Source organism: Coregonus lavaretus (genome assembly GCF_964263955.1).
Source record: "Coregonus lavaretus genome assembly, chromosome: 7".
In the NCBI taxonomy this organism is placed as follows: Eukaryota; Metazoa; Chordata; class Actinopteri; order Salmoniformes; family Salmonidae; genus Coregonus; species Coregonus lavaretus.
This window is the reverse complement of record NC_139994.1, coordinates 58,565,830-58,592,689: the sequence shown is the minus strand read 5'-3', so window position 1 is coordinate 58,592,689 and position 26,860 is coordinate 58,565,830. Positions and strand designations below refer to the sequence as shown.

Here is a 26,860-nt window from a genome sequence, read left to right as displayed (position 1 = left end):
GCAGCCAACAAGTGCTCAGCATATGTGGGAACTCTTTCAAGACTGTTGGAAAAGCATTCGAGGTGAAGCTGGTTGAGAGAATGCCAAAAGTCTGCAAAGCTGTCATCAAGGCAAAGGGTGGCTACTTTGAAGAATCTCAAATATAAAATATTTTGATTTGTTTAACACCTTTTTTGTTACTACATGATTCCATAGGTGTTATTTCATAGTTTTGATGTCTTCACTATTATTCTACGATGTAGAAAATAGTAAAAATAAAGAAAAACCCTGGAATGAGTAGGTGTGTCCAAACTTTTGGCTGGTCCTGTATATACTTGTACAAAATATTATACAAGTGTCTATTTTCAGGAAGGCAGCATTGACTTAAGTACAGAGTTATGGTTTAAACATGTTTTATTTTATGTAAAATGAACTGCAGCCGAAGTTCATATACCATATAGCAAAATGTAATGGTATCACACTGGCCTAAAAGCAAACTGCACTGTGAATGAGCATAATTGACATAGTGAGGGACAGAAATTATATTTGAGATGCAGACTCAACTACTAACAAGTACTTTTTCACTAAGCATATCAGTGCATCTGCTAAATTTTTTGGACATCTATAAACAATATCCTTCCCATTCCAAAGATGTATTGAATATTGAAAATGACAAGTTATAGTTAGATGTTAACATGGTAAAACTGTACATAACATTTAGATATGTCACCAAGGTGAGTACTGTATCGCGCATTTCATCACCTAAGGCAGGGGTGTCAAACTCATTCCAGGGAGGGCCTAGTGTCTGCTGGTTTTTCCCTTTCAATTAAGCCCTAGACAACCAGGTGAGGGGAGTGCCTTACTAATCAGTGACCTTAATTCATCAATCAAGTACAATGGGGGAGCGAAAACCCGCAGACACTCGGCCCTCCGTGGAATGAGTTTGACAAGTGATCTAAAGCCTAAGCACATTGAAATGACAATGTATTCTTGTCTTGCTTTATAGTACGGTGATATTACACTACCTACAGTATAGGCTAGTAATAAACTATTCAGATTGTAATTTTGAATGGTCGTAATACATAGAAATCTGGCTCACTCATCTACAAATAGATCAGGGGTGTCAAACTCATTCCACGGAGGGCCGAGTGTCTGCATGTTTTAGTTTTTTCCTTTCAATTGAGGGGAGTTCCTTACTAATTAGTGACCTTAATTCATCAATCAAGTACAAGGGAGGTGTGAAAACCCTCAGCCACTCGGACCTCCGTGGAATGAGTTTGACACATGAAATAGATGGACAAACCATTTTAAGGCTTTTCATTGGTTGTGAGAAGATTGCGTAGCTAAACTGGGAACTTATTTTGTGCTTACAAAAATTATTCCCTTTTTGAGAAATATTTTCCCTTTCACATACACATTTCTCAATGGCAAGCTGTGAAAGCAGAGGTTATTATGACCCGATTTCTTGTAAAAACCAGAATCTTCTGACATTCTTCAAGGAGTCCAACAAAACCTATAGCACACAAACAAGCACAATATAATAGATGACAGAGCAATCATTTCATTTTGATTCTTATTTGGAGAACAACCAAGTGTCATCCCAAAAGGCCTTGATACAGACATAGTGGTTGTCGAGTGAACATTTGTCAGGGCATGGACACTACAAGATGTCGAAAGCATTCCACAGGGATCCTGGCACATGTTGATTCCAATGCTTCCCACAGTTGTGTCAAGTTGGCTGGATTTTATTAGGGCGGTGGACCATTCTTGATACACACAGGAAACACCTGGCACCTACTACCATACCCTGTTCAAATGCACTGAAATATGTTGTCTTGCCCATTCACCCTCTGAATGACACACATACACAATCCATGTCTCAATTGTCTCAAGGCTTAAAAATCCTTCTTTAACCTGTCTCTTCCCTTTCATCTACACTGATTGAAGTGTATTTAAGGGATCATAGCTTTCACCTGGATTCACCTGGTCAGTCTTTGTCCCTCAAACTCAACTCTGGACCTTAAAGCCAGCGCCACTGCATTTATTCATTGTTCCCCTCTAATCGGGGGAAAGATTTAGACCTGGGACACCAGGTGTGTGCAATTATTATCAGGTAGAACAGAAAACCAGCAGGCTCTGGACCTCGTAGGGTAAGAGTTGAATACCCCTAGTCTATGTCATGGAAAGAGCAGGTGTCCTTAATGTTTTGTATACTCTGTGTATGTTACATCTTCGGGCGTTGTAAGAAAGATGCATTGTTAAAAACCCTCGTAAGCCTAAGTTCCATCGCCATCAGGAAACCGGGCCCTGGACTATTCAGTCCATACATTGACACATTTCGAACCCTGATGTTCTTAGGGACCAGAAGTGAATACCACTGCCTTTGGAGACTAGATACAAGCCTGGGTTTCTACACAACCCAGTGGGTGTGTATCTTTAGGGGTTGACAAAAAGCGACAAAAATCCTTGGGTCTCGCGATTGCCCACAAACTGGCAGTTACCAGGGGTTCCCTGTAGCCCTCTCTCCTATTCACTCTGTTCATCGAGTACAGGCAGGGTTCTGCAGCTGTCCTAATAAACATGTCCACAATCCACATAGAGAAGAGCGCAAACGGCACCATCATCTGACTCTCGATCAGCCAGCCTTCAAATGTATTTTCTTTGTAGTCCATTATGAATAACAAGTACAAGGGAAGTTGGGTTAGAAAGGAGCTGGGTCTCAAAAGGCAAGGGGACAGATAAAAGTAGTATGGCAGTAAAAATGTCTAAAATCACAGAGGTCTCTTAAGTCTGATGTCCGGACACGAAACCGGCCTGGTTGCCAGTGTTCAGGATGGACATGAGACGTTCTTCGTCCATGGAGCTGAAGACGTCCAGGTCGTCGAGGACGGCCGGCTGGCTGGCATTGCCAGGAGAACTGTCCATCATGCCCTCACTCTGGAGCAGGTTCACGATGCTGTTGGGGTAGTTCATCAAGGTGCTGCCGCCACAGCTGATGTTGTGGTGGTTGGCTGGCTCTGTGTGGTTCTGGGTCGCGTTGTTGGACACCGGGTTGGTGGCGGGTAAGTGGCAGGGTGCCTGAGAGACCGACGCCCTACTGCTCCCTGGCCCCTCTCCAACCAGACCACTCTGGCCCAGCAGAGCCTGGAAGTCGTCGATGTTTATGCCATCTAGTGTCCCTGACGGGTGGGCCTCAGAGAAGCTGGGGAACTCGGGTAGCTCCTCATCCACCATGGGGCCATCCACCCTGAACTGGGAACCCTGGACGCCGAAGGTAGAGGTGGGCTCTGGAGTAGCGGCTGCGCTCACTGGCTCCTGGGGACTAGGGAACGTGGGGAAGGTGAAGCCGTGGAGGTCCAACAGGTTGACGGTGGGGAAGGCCTGGGAGGAGGCTGTGGCTGCAGATGCCTGGGCCTGGGAGTTGGTGGTGAATCTGGCCACGGGGGTGGCTTTGGGCTGGGAGTCCAGGGTCAGGCTGTTGAGGAACTTCCAGGTCTCTGCTGGAGTGGAGGAGGAGGGCTCTGCTCTGGGCTGGGTTTGGAACAGCTGGCCAGGCTGGGGGCTGTCGTAGTAGGGCTGGGGCTTCACAGAGGCGGCACGAGGGGGCGCCACTGGGTTCACTACTGCAAGAGACACAAACAGTCAATAACGCTGTCTAATTTACTAATAAACCTAGGGTCCCTAAAACAGTATTATCTATGTTAACTTCTGACCACTAATGTTACATACAGAACCCCCTTAACTGTATTAAGAGAAACAGCTAAATAAATAGGATGATTTACCAGGCTGGCTAGCTGCTGGCTTGGCGGCGACTGTTCTTCTGGCAGTGTTGAAAGGCCTTCTGTCTGCTGGCATGGCCCCTGGAATTCAAACATAAACCATCACACATTAACTCCCCCAGAACCGTCAGATGACACAGCTGTCTAGTTCAGTGAGTGACATGGATCATTTTAGACACCTACCTGACATCATGGTCCCCAGCTTCAGATTCTGGAACATGCCCTCTGTCCGTTTTCGCTTCTCTATCAGTCTATATTCATCTGTACAGTAAAAAAATAAGAGTTAGCCTGGGTGAAATGTTTGGCATGACAACCACACAGCCTACAGGAGTGTCGCCATAGAAACCAAATGGGTCGTCCTAGTAACAAAAAGGGAAGTGACCTGGGTCGGAGGGCAGGAATTGGAAGTCCATTGGCTCGCTGACCTCGCGGTCCGAGGGCCTGCGGAGCTGCATCTTCACTCTGATTGGCTCGGTCAGGTTGGTGTCGTAGAAGGGCGGGGTACGGAACACGATGGCCACCTGCCTGTGGACGTCCGCCTGGGAGAAGGTCCCCTTCCCCTCCCACGAGTCCTGGAAGAACCGCACCTCGATGTCCTCTGTGGAGGGAAGAAAGAAGAGGGTGGAAGTGGGGATGGGAAGGAGGAGGTGTGGGATAGTGAGGTCAGTTACTGGCTGGGAGAACTCATTCTGAGCCAGTCCAGCTGACTTGGTAACATTCTGTAACAACACAATTGGTAGCCCACCTTTTCATGTAATACAGAGAGGAGATCATAGTCCCTTCGTTTTTAAGTTTGAACAATTAAGTAAGCAGTTACCAGTGGGCTTATACACAATACTATCAAATGGGTCTCAATTAGGTAAGTGGTTACCAGTAGGCTTATACGCAATGATTTGAAATGGGTGTCAATTAAGTAAGTGGTTACCAGTGGGTTTTTACACAATGATTTCAAATGGGTGTCAATTAAGTAAGTGGTTACTAGTGGTTACTAGTGGGCTTATACACAATGATTTCAAATTGGTGTCAATTCAGTAAGTTATTAACAGTGGGCTTATACACAATGATTTCAAATTGGTGTCAATTCAGTAAGTGGTTACCAGTGGGCTTATACACAATGATTTCAAATGGGTTTCTGGCAAAGAGAACTTAAAGAGTCCACACACTAACAGGAGAACAAAGCCGTTGACAGCAGGTAAAAATAACTAACAGGCTCAACTCAATAACACCAACAAGAATAGGAGTATGTGTGTGTCAGACAAACCTTTTTGCACTTTGTCACAGAGTAGGAAGATCTCGTCCCCTCCTCTACAGCTCCCAGAGTTTCTGTTCACTCGACAGATCTTCAGTTCTGCTGTGTTGGGTGCTCCTGTGAGACGGAGAGAGGTGGGAGTGAAGGAGTGTAAAAGGGCCACAGCACCTGTCTAGATGTTTATAAATGAGTAAACAGTGGAACAGGAACAGCCTGAACAGAACAATGACAAATGAGGGAGCCAGTGTGTACTCAGTGAGTGTTTGGTGAGTGTGTGTGCAGTGTGTGTGTGCGTCCGTCTATGTGTGAGTGCGCGTGTGCATTTGTGTGTGTGTGTGTGTTTGTAGCAGACTCACTGTTGTCGTAGATGGGCTGAGACACCACGGGCTCCAGAGGGCGGAGTTCACCGGTAGGTAGAGTGATCGAGGCCTGGAAACACAGCCTCACTGCATTCAGGTCAAACTCCTCCTCCCACACCTTCGCCTCGGGAACTACCACCAAAACACAACACAGTCAGTCACAAAGCCAATGGGTGTGGCATCTGGGATTGGCTATCTGGCGTTGACAAGTGATGAAACAAAATCGATAGTTACATATCACAATATTATTTTTCTCATGCTACAACAGACATATAGTGAGCAATATGTTTGTAACATCAAATTGCAATAAAATCGCAATATTTATAGATACGTGAGAATCGCTATACGTATCGGCACCTAAGTATCGTGATAATATCGTATCATGAGGTCTCTGGCAATTCCCAGCCCTAGCATTGACTGTATCCTGTCAATCAGGGTCAATAGAGGACAAATACATTACTCTTCACACAATATTATTGGATTAAACCAAGGTAAACAAAACATGAAAATTAGATTGGATGAGTCAATATGTGCATAACTGGCATAATGTTATGACAGCCTTGGTTTCTCAAATGACTACCTCGCCTGGTTCACCAACTACTTCTCAGATAGAGTTCAGTGTGTCAAATCGGAGGGCCTGTTGTCTGGACCTATGGCAGTCTCTATGGGGGTGCCACAGGGTTCAATTATTGGGCTGACTGATATCAATGATGTCGCTGGTGGTGACTCTCAGATCCACCTCTACGCAGACGACACCATTTTGTATACATCTGGCCCTTCATTGGACACTGTGTTAACAAACCTCCAAACGAGCTTCAATGCCATACAACACTCCTTCAGTAGCCTCCAACTGCTCTTAAACACTAGTAAAACTAAATGCATGCTCTTCAATCGAACGCTGCTGGCACCCGCCCACCCGACTAGAATCACCACTCTCGACGGGTCTGACCTAGAGTATGTGGACAACTACAAATACCTAGGTGTCTGGTTAGACTGTAAACTCTCCTTCCAGACTCACATTAAGAATCTCCAATCCAAAGTTAAATCTAAGTTTTACGAGGCTTCCTATTTCGCAACAAAGCCTCCTTCACTCATGCTGCCAAACATGCCCTCATAAAACTGACTATCCTACCGATCCTTGACTTCGGCGATGTCATTTACAAAATAGCCTCCAACACTCTACTCAGCAAATTGGATGTAGTCTATCACAGTGCCATCCGTTTTGTCTCCAAAGCCCCATACACTACCCACCACTGTGACCTATACGCTCTTGTTGGCTGGTCCTCACTACATGTTCGTCGTCAAACCCACTGGCTCCAGGCCATCTATAAATCACTGCTAGGCAAATCCCCGCCTTATCTTAGCTCATTGGTCACCATAGCAGCACCCACCCGTAGTCTGCGCTCCAGCAGGTATATCTCACTGGTCATTCCCAAAGCCAACACCTCCTTTGGCCGCCATTCCTTCCAGTTCTCTGCTGCCAATGACTGGAACGAATTGCAAAAATCTCTGAAGCTGGAGACTCTTATCTCCCTCACTAACTTTAAGCATCAGTTGTCAGAGCACCTTACCGATCACTGCACCTGTACACAGCCCATCTGAAATTAGCCCACCCAACTACCTCATCCCTATATTGTTATTTATTTTGCTCTTTTGAACCCCAGTATCTCTATTTGCACATAATCTCTTGCACATCTAGCATTCCAGTGTTAATACTAATTGTAATTATTTTGCACTATAGCCTATTTATTGCCGTACCTCCATAACTTGCTACATTTGCACACTGTATATATATTTTCTGTTGTATTTTTTTGACTTTATGTTTTTTTACCCCATATGTAACTCTGTTGTTGTTTTTAATCGCACTGCTATGCTTTATCTTGGCCAGGTCGCAGTTGTAAATGAGAACTTGTTCTCAACTGGCTTACCTGGTTAAATAAAGGTGAAATAAAAATAAATAAATAAACAGTGGACCGACTGTGTGTGTGTGTGTGTGTGTCTGTCTGTACTCACTGTTGAAGGGGTTGTTTTGGGTCTGCAGTCTACAGGAAACTGCTTCGGTCACATCCTTTTTCTTCACACACTGAATGCCCAGGTTCTGAAAACTGCGATCAGACAGTGAGAGGACTCAGAGTGAACGTGTGTGAAAGTGAGAGAGATCGTCCACAAGAGCGTGCTTCATTCAACCACGCTCTGGTTCTAGCCTTTAAAAAATCAAGACTATGTGAAACAACTTTTCCTTTTCCTGACCTAAATGGTCATATCAATGATTAACTGGTAATCTTTTGTCATCCAAGTGTATGTCTTCTATCACACACACAGTCTAACCTGTGTACTCGTCTCTCCTGCAAGTCTGCCTCATAGTAGCCATGTTTGCAGTCTTTCCCCACCAGCTCGTGCGGGTGGGGCTTGTGAGGCGGGTTCTTGGTCACCAAGGAGACACGGACACGCAGGGGACCATTGTAGTTGTGCACCTGCATGGGAGCAAGCCAGGTTAACAGGATCTGTCTCATCACTCACCACAAAATCTCCACCACTTCCTGTCCTATGTTGCAAAGCAAGGTGGGTCACGTCTAGATGGGATACAGCTTCTGGCAAATTTGACGTCAAAAAGTATATATTTTTTACATTTTAGCTAACCCTAACCCTTTTCCTAACCTTACCTAATTATCCTAACCTGATTCATTCATTATCCTAACCTGCAGCGTAAGGTCTCCTAAACCTGCTACAAAAAGTCAATTTTGACAAAAGCTATATCCCTTCTAGACAAAACCCCTGTTGTGTAGTCGTAAAACAGACAGCTATAGGCTACCATGGTTATAACTAGACAAAATGGCTAATTTGCATAACAAATCTTACTTTGATTAATAATTTATCCATCAACTACAGTATCTTAGAATATATGGTGAACGTAGCCATGGTTTAAGGTCTCAGAAGGTCTCAATAAGCTACAGCGCAAATAAAGCATGGCCCCTTAATACATAGTTAGCTCAGTGTGCCAATGATGTGTAATTTAAGGATGCCCTAACCTTGATGGCGGGGTGTGTCTTGGTGGTATCGTTGCTCTTCTCTCCCGGGATGCTGCCCGCCGAGCGCCCCTCACACTTGTACCTGAACCTCATGCCTCTCGGCTTGGGCTGCTCAATGATCTCTATGAAAGAATTCCCTGCAGAGAGAGAAAGAGAGAGAGAGGCAGAGAGAGAGAGAGAGAGAGAGAGAGAGAGAGAGAGAGAGAGAGAGGCAGAGAGAGAGAGCGAGAGAGAGAGAAATACACTGTGACCTTCATTTCAATGGGATCTCATAACTATCTCAATGTAACTGATTGGCACACATAGACAATCAATGTCTCAATTGTCTCAAGGCTTAAAATCCTTCTTTAACCTGTCTCCTCCCCTTCATCTACACTGATTGAAGTGGATTTCAGTGGTGTGTATTCATGGATGCCAAGGGAAGTCAGGCTTCCCCCCAAAAAATTACAAGAACAAAAGAAACAAATATAAAATAATGTATCTTTCGTCTCTCTGTGTTTCATAATTTTCCTTCAATTCGCAAGAGGCTGAATGTGTCTCACCGGAGAAAGCATCCGAGCGAGAGAAACAGCGCCCCTCTGTCTCTGTATGTGTAGGCCATCTATCTGATGCTGTCTGGTCAAAACGAGTATGACATTGTTGCCACCCATAGCGTTGAATGTAAGGAAAGCCAGCGAGCATTTGTCCTACCTTGATTAATAAAAAAGTATAAAATAATAGCCACTCAGCGTTGAGCTAAACTGAGTGAGCTCAACTGTGAATGGTCCTGACGCACCAAAAAAAAGTGTTAAGGGAAGCCAGTTTGGATTTGGCTTCACTCCAATCACATCACATCGAGAGCATTACGTCATTGACAGAAACAACTTGAATTGTTCAATTTCTTTGTGTTGTTGTCCTCCGGTGGCTAGCTAGCTAGCTAAAATGATCCCTTTCCTAAATTAGCCATGGATGGAGATAGGGATTTGGACATGTGGTTTTACTTAATTCTCCGTACTGGCCAATGATTATAACGGCGATTCTGATCCAACCATAAATTCATACATTGTGCCCCTGGCCTGAGACGATGGAAGTTCAATATTTAGCTTGATGTAGAAGGCTAATGTTAACTAGCTAACGTTGCCCATTAAAGGAAGTTAGGCTAGCGAGGTAGCCTAGGACAACAAAACATTTAAGCGTGACGTGTACTGTATCACAGTCATAGACCTTTTCGTCAAAATGAAAGAGAGGAGGATGGCATTGGCATTTCTCAACAAGTAGGGTGATCCAACATGTTTTTTCTACTTGCACGCACACACACAGAAATCAGAACCATGGACAGCCACATCATATTTAGCTTACGTTGATTGGACTAAATTGTTTTTGGTATCTTTTAGTTACCACTGTATTAGACTAAGCATAGGTGATTTGATGATGATGAAATGTTGAAATTGAAATGGTGCTGGAATAGTGGAGGCAGCTCCTGTTTTCTTTGCGACTTGTGGTAACTCTCCGTGGTTCTAAATCAATAGTTGTATAGTAGTCCGAAAATGTCGGAAACATTAACTTGCTTGACCATGCTGTAGGTCATGTAACTGTTTGTTACATGCAATATGATTTGTGGATTTCACCGGAGAGAGGTTGCTCTCCGGTTATGTGATGAAACATTTCTGGCTTGGCTTCCCCAGTGATTTTACCCACGCACCGCTACTGCTGGATGTAACAGGTGACATCAATAAGGGAATCATAGCTTTCACCTGGATCCACCTGGTCAGTCTATGTCATGGAAAGAGCAGTGTATGTATGTCAGTATGTGTTTCAAAACAAAGCTGATGCTTCAAGTGAATGCAGTCATGATGAGAGAGAAGACAGAAAGTCAACAGTGGAGACAAACAGAAAACAGGTACACAGCGTGATATACAGCAGGGGGAAAAAGTATTTAGTCAGCCACCAATTATGCAAGTTCTCCCACTTAAAAAGATGAGAGAGGCCTGTAATTTCCATCATAGGTACATGTCAACTATGACAGACAAAATGCGGAAAAAAAATCCAGAAAATCACATTGTAGGATTTTTTATGAATTTATTTGCAAATTATGGTGGAAAATAAGTATTTGGTCAATAACAAAAGTTTCTCAATACTTTGTTATATACCCTTTGTTGGCAATGACACAGGTCAAACGTTTTCTGTAAGTCTTCACAAGGTTTTCACACACTGTTGCTGGTATTTTGGCCCATTCCTCCATGCAGATCTCCTCTAGAGCAGTGATGTTTTGGGGCTGTCGCTGGGCAACACAGACTTTCAACTCCCTCCAAAGATTTTCTATGGGGTTGAGATCTGGAGACTGGCTAGGCCACTCCAGGACCTTGAAATGCTTCTTACGAAGCCACTCCTTCGTTGCCCGGGCGGTGTGTTTGGGATCATTGTCATGCTGAAAGACCCAGCCACGTTTCATCTTCAATGCCCTTGCTGATGGAAGGAGGTTTTCACTCAAAATCTCACGATACATGGCCCCATTCATTCTTTCCTTTACACGGATCAGTCGTCCTGGTCCCTTTGCAGAAAAACAGCCCCAAAGCATGATGTTTCCACCCCCATGCTTCACAGTAGGTATGGTGTTCTTTGGATGCAACTCAGCATTCTTTGTCCTCCAAACACGACGAGTTGAGTTTTTACCAAAAAGTTCTATTTTGGTTTCATCTGACCATATGACATTCTCCCAATCCTCTTCTGGATCATCCAAATGCACTCTAGCAAACTTCAGACGGGCCTGGACATGTACTGGCTTAAGCAGGGGGATACGTCTGGCACTGCAGGATTTGAGTCCCTGGCGGCGTAGTGTGTTACTGATGGTAGGCTTTGTTACTTTGGTCCCAGCTCTCTGCAGGTCATTCACAAGATCCCCCGTGTGGTTCTGGGATTTTTGCTCACCGTTCTTGTGATGAACTTGTTTCTGGTGTCCTTTGACAGCTCTTTGGTCTTGGCCATAGTGGAGTTTGGAGTGTGACTGTTTGAGGTTGTGGACAGGTGTCTTTTATACTGATAACAAGTTCAAACAGGTGCCATTAATACAGGTAACGAGTGGAGGACAGAGGAGCCTCTTAAAGAAGAAGTTACAGGTCTGTGAGAGCCAGAAATCTTGTTTGTTTGTAGGTGACCAAATACTTATTTTCCACCATAATTTGCAAATAAATTCATAAAAAATCCTACAATGTGATTTTCTGGATTCTTTTTTCTTAATTTGTCTGTCATAGTTGACGTGTACCTATGATGAAAGTTACAGGCCTCTCTCATCTTTTTAAGTGGGAGAACTTGCACAATTGGTGGCTGACTAAATACTTTTTTCCCCCACTGTAACTCTCCTTACCTTGGTTCAAAGGGGGCTGTACCCATCCATACATTCCTATGGAGATGGGAGAAATTGACACAAAACATTTACTAGAACAAATAAGTCAGTAAGAAACGATGATCAACCAAAATCCACAACCCATAATTCCCCTCAACTATTCTCTGATGAGAAAAGGCAGACAAGAATTGGTGACGTTGAAGATCACAACAGCTTAGCGGTACAAATTCAGCTCCTTCTCCATAACCAGAAGGGTGTTAACTAAAAGTAGAAGTTAAAGGGGAAGTTCACCCCAAAAAACTTATGGGCCCTTTATAAACACTTGCCTGCCATTTGTCATCACGCTAGACCAGGGGTACTCAACTCTTACGCTATGAGGTCCGGAGCTTGATGGTTTTCTGTTCTACCTGGTAATTAATTGCACCCACCTGGAGTCCCAGGTCTAAATTAGTCCCTGATTAGAGGGGAACAATGAAAAAAATGCAGTGGAACTGGCTTCAAGGTCCAGAGTTGAGTTTGAGGGCCCAAGACCCTTCAAAAACCAAAATGTGGCAAATAACAAAACGTGCACCCCTTGGGGTCCTGAGGACAGAGTTTGGGAAACCCTGATTTAGACGTAGCTTATAAGCGAATTCTACCCCCTATTTTTGTATTGAAATCCAGGAAGTAGATTAATGCGCTCCGTGAGTCGGGTCATGACTAGTTACCACAGCCACAAAGTCACAAAGTCATAAAGCCTGCCTAAGATTGAATCCTACTACAGTGGCTCTGACACTCCTCGGATGTGGCAGGGCTTGAAAAATATTACAGACTACGAAGGGAAACCCAGCCGCGAGCTGCCCCAGTGACGCGAGCCTACCAGACAAGCTAAATATATTTTATGCTCGCTTTGAGGCTAGCAACACTGAAGCATGCATGAGAGCACCAGCTGTTCCGGACGACTGTGTGATCATGCTCTCCGTAGCTGATTCACAAAGCCGCGGGCCAGACGGATTATCGGGACGTGTACTCAAAGCATGCGCGGACCAACTGGCAAGTGTTTTCACTGACATTTTCAACCTCTCCCTGACCGAGTCTGTAATACCTACATGTTTCAAACAGACCACCATAGTCCATGTGCCCAAGAAAGCAAAGGTAACCTGCCTAAATGATTACCGCTCCGTAGCCCTCACGTCGGTAGCCATGAAGTGCTGTGGACAAAAGGAACACCTATGTGAGAATGCTGTTCATTGACTACAGCTCAGCGTTCAACACCATAGTGCCCACAAAGCTCATCACTAAGCTAAGGACCCTGGGACTAAACACCTCCCTCTGCAACTGGATCCTGGACTTCCTGACGGGCCGCCCCCAGGTGGTAAGGGTAGGCAACAACACATCTGCCACGCTGATCCTCAACACTGGGGCCCCTCAGGGGTGTGTGCTTAGTACCCTCCTGTACTCCCTGTTCACCCACGACTGCGTGGCCAAGCACGACTCCAATACCATCATTAAGTTTGCCGACGACACAACAGTGGTAGGCCTGATCACCGACAACAATGAGACAGCCTATAGGGAGGAGGTCAGAGACCTGGCAGTGTGGTGCCAGGACAACAACCTCTCCCTCAATGTGAGCAAGACAAAGGAGATGATCGTAGACTATAGGAAATGGAGGGCTGAACAGGCCCCCATTAACATCAACGGGGCTGAAGTGGAGCGGGTCGAGAGCTTCAAGTTCCTTGGTGTCCTCTTCACCAACAAACTATCATGGTCCAAACACACCAAGACAGTTGTGAAGAGGGCACGACAACACCTTTTCCCCCTCAGGAGACTGAAAAGATTTGGCATGGGTCCCCAGATCCTCAAAAAGTTCTGTAGCTGCACCAGAGAGCATCCTGACCGGTTGCATCACCGCCTGGTATGGCAACTGCTCGGCATCTGACCTTAAGGCGCTACAGAGGGTAGTGCGTACGGCACAGTACATCACTGGGGCCAAGCTTCCTGACATCCAGGACCTATATACTAGGCGGTATCAAAGGAAGGCCCAAAAAATGTCAAAGACTCCAGTCACCCAAGTCATAGACTGTTCTCTCTGCTACCGCACGGCAAGCGGTACCCGAGCGCCAAGTCTAGGACCAAAAGGCTCTTTAACAGCTTCTACCCCCAAGCCATAAGACTGCTGAACAATTAATCAAATAGCCTCCTGGACTATTTACATTGACACCCCCCCCCCCCCCCCCCGTTTTTACACTGCTGCTACTTGCTGTTTATTATCTATGCATAGTCACTTTACAAATGACCTTGACTAACCTGTGCCCCCGCACATTTACTCGGTACCGGTACCCCCTGTATATAGCCTCGTTATTGTTATGTACTTTTTTATTTTTTATTTTTTGTAACTTTAGTTTATTTAGTAAATATTTTCTTAACTTTATTTATTGAACTGCATTGTTGGTTAAGGGCTTGTAAGTCAGCATTTCACGGTAAGGTCTATCTATACCTTTTGTATTCGGCACGTGACAAATAAAATTTGATTTGATCTCTACAATTTCTCTTCTTAAAATGTGATTTTAACTCTAACCTTAACCTTAAAAGTAGCATTTTTATATACAAATACAGAAATCTAAATACTCAAGCAATGGACCTAAAAACTGTCTGGGGTGATGACAAATGGCCAGGCAAGTGTTATAAAGGGCCCAGGAGTGTTTTTGGGTGAACTTCCCCTTTAATAGCTTGAATGCAAAGCTAAATGCATTGAAAACAAAGGAGGTTCCTCTAAAACACAATAGCAGGCAAGGTGTAATTGCTCATAATGTCAGACCTGCCAGGATTGGCCATGAAAGTGTACTGCGGATTAATAAAGAAAAGTAAACACCGGGTCAATAAAGGGTGTCAGATTACCATTATTTTTACCACCTGACATCACTTCTATCACGTCTGAAATAGTTCAATAGAGCAGTCGGTTTATAGAACACATCTACAATACAGACTTGTTCTAGTTCAAAAAAAGACTGGAAACTGTTTCTTCCTTGATAGTCTATGGTCGATTCTGCATCAACTGGGTAGACAAGATTGATCACACATGGTGTTTGAGCATTGATTGAGTTGAGTGTTATTACATGACATTAACATTTTTATAAAGCTTTCAAAGCCTCACTTATGTTTTAGCTTTGATGATTGTATAGTTAACTTTGTCAATGATTTTCAACTCCTGATAAAACAGTATATTACTCGATTTTCATACTCCTGTGTAAGCCAATGTAAATAATGCAGCAGGAACGAATACATGTACAACTTACCCTATATTGACAAGAGGTTAATTAATTAGTGAAATTGAAAGCTCATCAAATCAAATGTATTTATAAAGCACTTTTTAAATCAGCAGATGTCACAAAGTGCTTACGTCCCACACGTGACATATTACAAGAACGTTTGCTTTTTGTGAGGGGCAAATTTCTGAGACGCGCCTCGCGCATGTGTGTTGTCCATACCTCAGTGGTGTTGTCGCACTGATTTGGTTACAAAGTATCCACATTGTTGATGTTCGACCTTCAAGCCTACTAGGTACAATGTAACTTTGAGTCACATTGTTGTTGCGTTGCTTTATTAATCTGTTATTAACCTATCAGCTCAAAACCTCGTGACGACGTAGGACGATTTCTTAAATGTCATAAATTGTAAACATTTAGGCATGTAACATACAGCTACATCTATCAAATTGGGATATGCAATGATTTGTTCACACGATGACGTAATATCGGGGCCATTGTCCCCTTAATAATTACGCTAAGCGTCAACAACGTTGTATGGTCATAGAAGTGAAATATCTCGGAGAACCGCGTAGCCTAGGCCTCTTGACTGTCGCACTACCCTAGTGTTAGGATAAAAAGGCATCCATAATGTGCAGATAGGCTCCTGATAGCCTATACAACTTCAATGTCACGAGAGATCACGTTCTACTAGATATAATGTAAAATAATACATCTATAATAGATGTAGTCCTATCTCAAATCATGTCCAACTTCCTAGCAGGCTACATTGCTGGCAAGTCGCGGACAGTGATCTCCATTATGTTTATTGACTCCTCCTGCGGTAGTACAAAACAAATGGTATCAGGGCTGCCCTTATGCGCAAACAAGTGGCTAAGCTTCACACGAGACTCGAAAATGCATTTACTTTGAGGATCAGTTTGTAAACAAACTTACCATCCATTTCCGACTTCAACTTCTGCCACGTCGGTTATTGGAATAGCCTCAGGGTGTTTGTCCCTTGAAAACAGGTAAATTAGTAAACTTGTCGTGACAGATCGCTTTTTTAGCCACCTCCGCCTTCAAGTCTCCAATGCAACTTGCCACCGCCCCCGAAAATGGGGCGGAAATACCCAAATGACGTAAAGGAACATAAAATGTATATTGGTTTCGTAGGCGGGGGTACCAGTCAAAAGTTTGGACACACCTACTCAGTCAAGGGTTTTTCTTTAGTTTTACTATTTTCTACATTGTAGAATAATAGTGAAGACATCAAAACTATGAAATAACACATATGGAATCATGTAGTAACCAAAAAAGTGTTAAACAAATCAAATTATATTTTATATTTGACATTCTTCAAAGTAGCCACCCTTTCCCTTGATGACAGCTTTGCACACTCTTGGCATTCTGTCAACCAGCTTCATGAGGTAGTCACCTGGAATGCATTTCAATTAACATTTGTGCCTTGTTAAAAGTGCATTTGTGGAATTTCTTTCCTTCTTAATGTGTTTAAGCAAATCGGTTGTGTTGTGTATACAGAAGATAGCCCTATTTGGTAAAATACCAAGTCCATATTATGGCAAGAACAGCTCAAATAAGCAAAGAGAAACTACAGTCCATCATTACTTTAAGACATGAAGGTCAGTCAATCCGGAAAATGTCAAGAACTTTGAAAGTTTCTTCAAGTGCAGTGGCAAAAACCATCAAGCGCTATGATGAAACTGGCTCTCATGAGGACCACCACAGGAAAGGAAGACCCAGAGTTACCTCTGCTGCAGAGGATAAGTTCATTAGAGTTACCAGCCTCAGAAATTGCAGCCCAAATAAATGCTTCACAGAGTAACAGACACATCTCAACATCAACTGTTCAGAGGAGACTGCATGAATCAGGCCTTCATGTTCGAATTGCTGCAACCACTACTAAAGGACACCAATAAGAAGAAAATACTTGCTTGGGCCAAGAAACACGAGCATTGGACATTAGAACAGTGGAAATCTGTCCTTTGGTCTGATGAGTCCAAATTTGAGATTTTTGGTTCCAACTCTTTGTGAGACGCAGAGTAGGTGAACGGATGATCTCCGCATGTGTGGTTCCCACTGTGAAGCATGGAGGAGGAGGTGTGATGGTGTGGGGGTACTTTGCTGATGACACTGTCTGTGATTTATTTAGAATTCAAGGCACACTTAACCAGCATGGCTACCACAGCATTCTGCAGTGATACGCCATCCCATCTGGTTTGCGCTTAGTGGGACTATCATTTGTTTTTCAACAGGACAATGACCCAACACACCTCCAGGCTGTGTAAGGGCTATTTTACTAAGAAGGAGAGTGATGGAGTGCTGCATCAGATGACCTGGCTTCCACAATCACCCAACCTCAACCCAATTGAGATGGTTTGGGATGAGTTGGACCACAGAGTGAAGGAAAAGCAGCCAACAAGTTCTCAGCATATGTGGGAACTCCTTCAAGACTGTTGGAAAAGCATTCCTCAAAGCTGTCATCAAGGCAAAGGGTGGCTACTTTGAAGAATCTAAAATATTTAATATATTTTGATTTGTTTAACACTTTTTTGGTTACCACATGATTCCATATGCGTCGTTTCATAGTTTTGATGTCTTCACTATTATTCTACAACGTAGAAAATAGTAAAAATAAAGAAAAACCCTTGAATGAGTAAGTGTATCCAAACTTTTGACTGGTACTGTATATATGTTTTTAAGGAACCCAGTCCAGCTTTCAACTTACTCTTGAAAGTTATAATAGTAGAATGCACAAGGTGCAATTTTGAAATTGGGTAGTGCATCATCAGTTTTCCTCTTGTCATGTCTGTCATTCCATACCTTAGAGAGCTATTTATAACTTGTCAGAAATGTCCAGATCAACTAGCGTGAGATGTTCCCCAATGCTGGGCCTGAGTGAAAAAGTTTGGGAATCCCTGTTATAAGCTACACAACTCGCCCACTGGGCATCGATGTCAATTCAACGTCTATTCCACATTGGTTCAACGTCATTTCATTGAAATTATGTGGAAACAACATTGATTCAACCAGTGTGTGCCCAGTGGGAGGCCAGTGGACTACCGGCATGTGGTCTCATTATTTTGCCCATAAAAAGCCCAATTCCCTATAAGCTATATGTAGTTTCTTGTACATGTAGGCTATATACACTGAACAAAAATATAAACGCAACATGTAAAGTGTTGGTCCCATGTTTCACGAGCTGAAATAAAAGATCAGAGAAATGTTCCATGTGCATAAAAAGCTTATTTCTCTCAAATTTTGTGCTGAAATTTGTTTACATCCCTGAATTTATCATTTGCCAATAATCCATCCACCTGACAGGTGAAGCATATCAACAAGCTGATTAAACAGCATGATCTTTACACAGGTGCACCCTGTGATGGGGACAATAAAAGGCCACTCTTAAATGTGCTGTTTTGGCACACAACACTATACCACAGATGTGTCAAGTTTGAGGGAACGCACAATTGGCATGCTGACTGCAGGAATGTCCACTAGAGCTGTTGCCAGATAATGTAATGTTAATTTCTCTACCATAAGCCGCCTCCAACATTGTTTTAGAAAATTTGGCAGTACGACCTCACAACGGCAGACCACGTGTAACCACGCCAGCCCAGGACCTCCACGTCCGGCTTCTTCACCTGCGGGATAATCTGAGACCAGCACCCGGACAGCTGATGAAACTGAGTATTTCTGTCTGTAATAAAGCCCTTTCTTGGGGAAAAACTCATTCTAATTGGCTGGGCCCAGCCCCCCAGTGGCTGAGCCTGGCTCCCAAGTGGGTGGGCCTATGCCCTCCCAGGCCCACCTATGGCTGCGCCCCTGCCCAGTCATGTGAAATACATAGATTAGGGCCTAATTAATGTATTTCAATTGACTATTTCCTTATATGAACTGTAACTCAGTAACATCGTTGAAATTGTTGCATGTTGCTTTTATATTTTTGTTCAGTATATATAACATAGATTGGTAACCTATTATGTCTTGGATAGAGGTAAAGGCACCACAGTGTACACATTTATACTAGTGCACTACTCCGGCTATTGGACCATGCAGTGCGCCAAATGGCCAGAGGGAAGCGCCAAAAGCCAAGTTTGGTATCGACAGTTGACCCATCGCCCTCTCAAATCTCCATAATCTCTCGTGGACAGACTACATAAACATGATGATACTTTTAATCCAGCATCTGACCAATTACGCGAGACATTCAGTTCTCAAATCCAAGACAAATCAAATATCCCACTGCAGGAGTAATAAAAACAGACCAGTATAAGATTTCCAGTAATGTTAATCAATTTAATTCACCCATTAATTTTGAAGTGATTCACAAATAGACTACTGAGATGTTAATTTTTTTATGATTTAGGCTACTCAATTTTATATGTAAAAAATAAATTATAAAACAGTATAAGCATTACACAATGAATTAAGAAATTGCTAATTGCAATTCCCTTTACTGAAATATGGCCATGGCTAATCATCATTATGCATAGGCCTTTATTGGATTTCATTCAATAGGTTAATTAGGCTATTTCTGCATATTTGCTATTGATTTATAACACACAGACACTAGCATACACCTGTTTTGATTAGGCCTACGTGTTCTTAGCTGTGTTATTACCATGAACCTGTGGCATTATAGGCCTATACTATAGGTCTACAGTGTTTTACCAGTACAAAACAACTTCGGGCGGAGAGACCCGGGAGCGTGCATTCCGCTGGCTGTGAGTCGGCGGCGGTGTTCAGGCGGTGCCTTCCAGGACCGTGGCAGCAGTGAGCAGTGAGCAGTGGAGAGAGAGAGTGCTGTCTGACAGCACCACCCACTACAGAAATGGCTGAGGGGGAATTGGACGTCGACTCGCTGATCGCCCGACTATTAGAGGGTGAGTTTATCATAGCCGTTATATTTTTTAAATCACATTTCAAATCAGGGGGCTGGCCATTGCGTTACGGTATTAAACACTGTCCTTGCAGTGGAGGCCCTGGTTCGAGGGAAGGAGAGACAGAGGTGTAATCGTTAGCCAAACAGTTGCTAAAACGAGAGTTTCTATTGGACAAATTCAGGAAGGTCCTTCCCCGTTTGGTTCCGTTTGCTTTCGTTTAAGAAACGTTTTGCAACAGAATCAGCGTAATGAATATGCCCCCGGAGTTTAAGCGTATAGGTCTAGCCATAGTGAAGGGATACTTCAGAATTTTGGAAATGAAACCCTTTAACTACTTTCCCAGAGTTAGATGAACTCGTGGATACCATTTTTATGTCTCTGCATGCAGTTTGATAGAAGTTGCTGTTAGCGCAATTGTCTCTGTTTGCGGTTTAAATAAGTTGCTAACTAGTGTTAGCGCAATGACTGGAAGTCTAGGGTAACTCAAATCAAATGTATTTGTCACATGCTTCATAAACAACAGGTGTAGATTAACAGTAAAATGCAGTGCCAGCTCTAGCCTTTTGGGGGCCCTAAGCAAGTTTTGGTTGGAGGGCCCCCCACATCACTGCAAAACATTTTAGGCCCCCCATCGGTGGAGATAATTTTTTGTTTTAAACTTCATTTCCCGCAGTTCTACACAATTTGCCATGGGGCAGAGAGAACTGCAATTTTATAACACATTTCATGTAAATCTACTCATTTTGCCATGGGGCAGATAAAACATTTGCGGTTTTACAGCACATTTCCTGCAATTCTACTGATTTTGTAATGACTTATGCCTCGTTTACATTTAACATTTAAATTTAAGTCATTTAGCAGACGCCCTTATCCAGAGCGATTTACAGTTTAGTAACTGCATACATTATTTTTTTATACTGTCCCCCTGTGGGAATCGAACCCACAACCCTGCCGTTGCAAACGCCATGCTCTACCAACTGAGCTACATCCCTGCCGGCCATTCCCTCCCCTACCCTGGGCCAATTGTGCGCCGCCCCATGGGTCTCCCGGTCACGACAGAGCCTGGATTCGAACCAGGATCTCTAGTGGCACAACTAGCACAATGCAGTGCCTTAGACCACTGCACCACTCGGGAGTTATATATGATATCTGAGTTAGAATGACTAACAAATTCAATGTGGGCCCCCTGGAGGTCAGGGCCCCTGGGCACGTGCCGTTCGTGCCCGGTCGGTATTCGGCCATGATTACTTCAAGTTTAGATAGCTGGATAGACTAACTACCAATCAAAAAATTAAGTGACTAGGTAAAGGGGAAAGATAATAAACAGTAGCAGCAGCGTATGTGATGAGTCAAAAGAGATTAGTGCAAAAAGGGTCAATGCAGATATTCCTGGTAGCTATTGGTTAACAATTTAACTAACTACACTGAACAAAAATATAAAAGCAACATATAAAGTGTTGGTCCCATGTTTCATGAGCTGAAATAAAAGATCCCAGAAATGTTCCATACGCACAAAAGCTTATTTCTCTAAAATGTTGTGCACAAATTTGTTTACATCCCTGTTGGTGAGCATTTCTCCTTTGCCAAGATAATCTATCCACTTGACAGGAGTGGCATATCAACAAGCTGACTAAACAGCATGATCATTACACAGGTACACCTTGTGCTGGGGACAATAAAAGGTCACTCTAAAATGTGCAGTTTTGTCACACAACACGATGCCACATATGTCTCAAGTTTTGAGGGAGCGTGCAGTTGGCATGCTGACTGCAGGAATGTCCACCAGAGCTGTTGCCAGATAATTTAACATAAAAAAAAAAATATGGTATCAGTGACCAACAGATACATATCTGTATTCCCAGTCATGTGAAATCCATAGATTAGGGCCTAATGCATTTTATTTAAATTGACTGATTTCCTCCATATGAACTCAGTAAAATCAATTAAATTGTTGCATGTTGGTTTATATTTTTGTTCAGTATATTTAGCAGTCTTATAGCTGCTAAAATAACGTAATTCGAAACTGTTACAATCTGACAAATTATGACTTTTGTTGCTTAAATGTTTACAAAGTTGCAAAACTCTATATAGTGTTGGTTTGGAATTATACTGTTACTGGTAGGCTTATACTGTTACTGAGTATTGGGTCAATTTCCTCTCTAGGCTACTCACGGATGATTAGAGGTTGAACCACAATCAATCGATCTAGATATCGATTTGGTTTGATGTGCAGGAATGTGAACAGTCTAGCCTATATAATTAGGTAAGTTAGGCTACTTCAGAAAAAGACTGTCCACTATACATAAAGCATAGCATAGAAGCCAAGCTCAGCTCAGCTGGTAGAGCACGGCGCTTGTAAAGCCAAGGTAGTGGGTTCGATCCCCGGGACCACCCATACACAAAAATGTATGCACGCATGACTGTAAGTCGCTTTGGATAAAAGCGTCTGCTAAATGGCATATTATTATTATTATTACACTTGATTGAATATTTAGGATAATATTATGAGATACTCCTTACATTAATAGTAACTAGATTGATGCTTAGTGAAGACAATTGTTGGACTTTCCAACTTGATTTACCAATTCATCTGTTGCAAAGAACCCTTCAACAAATGCTTGCCTATATCACCATATAGGCTAATGCTAATAATACACTGCAGTTACTGAGTCAGTTGCCTATTGGCATTATGTCACTTAGGCTGCATTTACAGAGGCAGCCTAATTCTGATCTTTTGCCACTAATTGGTCTTTTGACCAATCAGATCAGCTCTTTTGCCAAGAATTTGGATTTTAGTTTTAGAACATCTACTCATTCTAGGTTTTTCTTTATTTTTACTATTTTCTACATGGAATCATGTAGTAACCAAAAAAGTGTTAAACGAATGAAAATATGTAATATTTTAGATTCTTCAAAGTAGCCACCCTTTACCTTGATGACAGCTTTGGCATTCTCTCAACCAGCTTCACATGGAATGCTTTTCCAATATTCTTGAAGGAGTTCCCACATATGCTGAGCACTTGTTGGCTGTTTTTCCTTCACTCTCCGGTCCGACTCATCCCAAACCATAACACCTCCATGCTTTATGGTGGGAAATACACATGCGGAGATCATCCGTTCACCCACACCGCGTCTCACAAAGACACAGCGGTTGGAACCCAAAAATCTCAAATTTGGACTCCAGACCAAAGGACACATTTCCACCGGTCTAATGTCCATTGCTCGTGTTTCTTGGCCCAAGCAAGTCTTCTTATTGGTGTCCACACCTTGTCACAACACAACTGATTGGCTCAAACACATTAAGAAGGAAATAAATTCCACAAATTAAATTTGAAGGAGGCACACCAGTTAATTGAAATGCATTCCAGGTGGCTACCTCATGAAGCTGGTTGAGAGAATGCCAAGAGTGTGTAAAGCTGTCATCAAGACAATGGGTGGCTATTTGAAGAATCTGAAATATAAAATATATTATATAACACTTTTTTGGTTACTACATGATTCCATATGTGTTATTTCATAGTTTTGATGTCTTCACTATTATTCTACAATGTACAAAATAGTAAAAAATAAAGAAAAACCCTGGAATGAGTAGGTGTTCTAAAACTTTTGACCGGTAGTGTATGTATATATATATACATATATATATACATACATACATACTGAACAAAAATATAAACCCAACATGAAGCGATTTAACTGAGTTACAGTTCATATAAGGAAATCAGTCAATTGAAATAAATTCATTAGGCCCTAATCTATTGATTTCACATGACTGGGCAGGGGCGCAGCCATGGGTGGGCCTGGGAGGGCATAGGCCCATCCACTGGGGAGCCAGGCCCAGCCAATCAGAATGAGTTTTTCCCCACAAAAGGGCTTTATTATAGACAGAAATACTCCTCAGTTTCATCAGCTGTCCGGGTGGCTCATCTCAGATGATCCCGCAGGTGAAGAAGCCGGATGTGGAGGTCCTGGGCTGGTGTGGTTACACATGGTCTGCGGTTGTGAGACTGGTTGGACGTACTGCTAAATTCTCTAAAACGACGTTGGAGGCGGCTTATGGTAGAGAAATTAACATTCAATTCTCTGGCAACAGCTCTGGTGGACATTCCTGCAGTCAGCCTGCCAATTGCAGGCTCCCTCAAAACTTGAGAAATCTGTGGCATTGTGTTGTGTGACAAAACTGCACATTTTAGAGTGGCCTTTTATTGTCCCTATCACAAGGTGCACCTGTGTAATGATCATGCTGTTTAGTAAGCTTCTTGATATGCCACACCTGTCAGGTGGATGGATTATCTTGGCAAAGGAGAAATGCTCACTAAAAGGGATTGAAACAAATTTGTGCACAACATTTTAGAGAAATAAGCTTTTTGTATGTATGGAACATTTCTGGGATCTTTTATTTCAGCTCATGAAACATGGGACCAACACTTTACATGTTGCGTTTTATAGTTTTGTTTAGTGTAGTAATCATAAGGAATTCAAGGAGTGCTCTGCTCCTCTTCTAGTATGGCAATTATTTTGTACCAGCCACAGAGAGATGGACAGGCTGCTCTGTTCACAACTAGGCACTTTCACGCTGTAAGGTACATCGTAAGTGCACTGAGTTTAGGTCTCAGCAATTTGAAAAGTGCCTGTTTGTTCAGAAGTAGGCTACATTTAGACATTTGGCAGTTTCCTCCTAAAGTTAAAGACAATGTACATAACTTGGCAAAAAAATTATCTGTTATTCTGAGATGTTTTGTTATTAATGCAACACAGAATTACGAGTGTAAAGGGTTATGTGCTCCTGATCCTGTAGGTAACCTTTTTGCTTTCGGAAAAAAAACGATTGTTGTGCCCACACAGCCAATTATGAGCAGAGTTAGCTGGGCATGATGTCTCACTGAAGCATACGGGATTTCCAGATGGGTGAGGCTACAGTATGTGCTCTCAGGAACGAAAGTCAAACTCAAAGACATTGTTCTTCTTGTGTGTTCTGTATATGTGTTTCCACACCTGGATTGTGCAACATTTGCCCATTTATTATTTTCAAAATTCTTCAAGCTCTGTCAAATTCCTTGTTAGTCATTGCTAGACAACCATTTTCAGGTATTGCCATTAGATTTTCAAGTAGATTTATGTCAAAGATGTAACTAAGCCACTCAGGAATATTCACTGTCTTCTTGGTAAGAAACACCAGTGTAGATTTGGCCTTGTGTTTTAGGTTATTGTCCTGCTGAAAGGTGAATTCATGTCCCAGTGTCTGGTGGAAAGCAGACTGAACCAGATTTTCCTCTAGGATTTAGCCTGTGCTTAGCTCCATTTCATTTATTTTTTATCCCAAAAAACTCCCCAGTCCTTAACGATTACAGGCATACCCATAACATGATGCAGCCACCACTATGCTTGAAAATATGGAGAGTGGTACTTAGTAATATGTTTTATTGGATTTGCCCCTAAATATAACACTTTCTTTCAGGCCACATTTTTTGTAGTATTACTTTAGTGCCTTGTTGCAAACAGGATGCATGTTTTGGAATATTTTTTCTCTGTACAGGCTTCCTTCTTTTCACTCTTTTAGGTTAGTATTGTGGAGTAACTACAATGTTGTTGATCCAACCTTATACGTTTTCTCCTATCACATCCATTAAACTCTGTAACTATTTTAAAGTCACCATTGGCCTCATGGTGAAATCCCTGAGCGGTTTCCTTCCTCTCCGGCAACTGTGTTAGGAAGAACGGCTGTGTCTTTGTAGTGACTAGGTGTATTGATACATCATCCAACGTGTAATTAATAACTTCACCATGCTCAAAGGGAAATTCCATGTCTGATTTTTTCTATTTTTACCCATCTACCAATAGGTGCCCTTATTTGCGAGGCATTGGAAAACCTCCCTGGTCTTTGTGGTTGAATCTGTGTTTTGAAATGTACTGCTCGACTGAGGGACCTTACAGATAATTGTATTTGTGGGGTACAGAGATGAGGGATTCATAAAATAATTAATGCAACTTAGCACTATTATTGCAACTTATTATGTGACTGAACGTATTTAGGCTTGCCATAACAAAGGGGTTGAATACTTATTGACTCAAGACATTTCAGCTTTTACATTTTTGAAAAACATAATTCCACTTTGACATTGTGGGGTATTGTGTGTAGACCAATGACTCGCCCCTCCATTTCCTATAGTCCACGATCAGCTCCTTTGTTTTGCTGACGTTGAGGGAGATGTTGTTGTCATGGCACCACAATGCCAGGTCTCTGACCACCTCCATATAGGCTGCCCCATCGTCGTCGGTGATCAGTCCTACCACCATTGTGTCGTCAGCAAACTTGATGATGGTGTTGGAGTCGTGCACGATCACGCAGTGTTCAGTGAATAGGGAGTACAGGAAGGGACTAAGCACACACCCCGGAGGGGTCCGCGAGTTAATGGTCAGCGTGGCGGATGTGTTGTTACCTACCCTCACCGCCTGGGGGTGGCCTGTCAGGAAGTCCAGGATCCAGTTGCAGAGGGAGGTGTTCAGTCCCAGGGTCCTGAGCTTGGTGATGAATGCTGAGCTGTAGTCAATGAACAGCATTCTTACATAGGTATTCCTTTTGTCCAGGTGGGTGAGGGCAGTGTGGAGTGCAATAGAGATTGTGTTATCTGTGGATCTGTTGGGGCGGTATGCGAATTGGAGTGTGTCCAGGGTGTTTGGGATGATGATGTTGATGTGATCCATGACCAGCCTTTCAAAGCATTTCATGGCTCTAGATGTGAGTGTACAGGGTGATAGTCATTTAGGCAGGTTACGTTGCCGTTCTTGGGCACGTGGACTATGGTGGTCTGCTTGAAACAAGTTGGTATTACAGGCCGGGTCAGGGATAGGTCAGTGAATACATTTGCCAGCGCATGCTCTGAGTACGCGTCCTGGTATTCCGTCTGCGAATGGTTTTCCCTTTGTAATCCATGATAGTTTGCACGCCCTGCCACATCCGTCGAGCGTCAGAGGCGGCGTAGTAGGATTCGATCTTAGTCCTGTATTGACG

General features: G+C 43.0%; 2 protein-coding genes across 2 annotated transcripts in view; one reads left to right on the top strand and one right to left on the bottom strand.

Annotated features, from left to right (window-relative positions):
- Positions 1-375: 375 nt before the first annotated feature.
- LOC311132133 (putative transcription factor p65 homolog) lies at positions 376-16,039 on the bottom strand. Its single transcript, XM_084165342.1, has 11 exons — positions 15,899-16,039; positions 11,739-11,774; positions 8,396-8,532; positions 7,695-7,840; positions 7,380-7,471; positions 5,364-5,498; positions 5,020-5,124; positions 4,141-4,356; positions 3,942-4,019; positions 3,762-3,839; positions 376-3,602 (listed from the first exon to the last, which is right to left on the bottom strand). The coding sequence occupies exons 1-11, from the start codon at positions 15,903-15,905 to the stop codon at positions 2,764-2,766; spliced, it is 1,869 nt and encodes a 622-aa protein (XP_084021468.1). The 5' UTR covers positions 15,906-16,039; the 3' UTR covers positions 376-2,763.
- A 3,652-nt stretch (positions 16,040-19,691) lies between these two features.
- Positions 19,692-26,860, top strand: part of LOC311132808 (serine/threonine-protein phosphatase PP1-beta catalytic subunit-like) — a 35,496-nt gene continuing 28,327 nt past the window's right edge. The window contains exon 1 of the mRNA XM_084166149.1: positions 19,692-19,848. Coding sequence (XP_084022275.1) covers positions 19,797-19,848 — 52 coding nt within the window. The 5' untranslated portion in view covers positions 19,692-19,796. The remainder of the gene's footprint in view (positions 19,849-26,860) is intronic.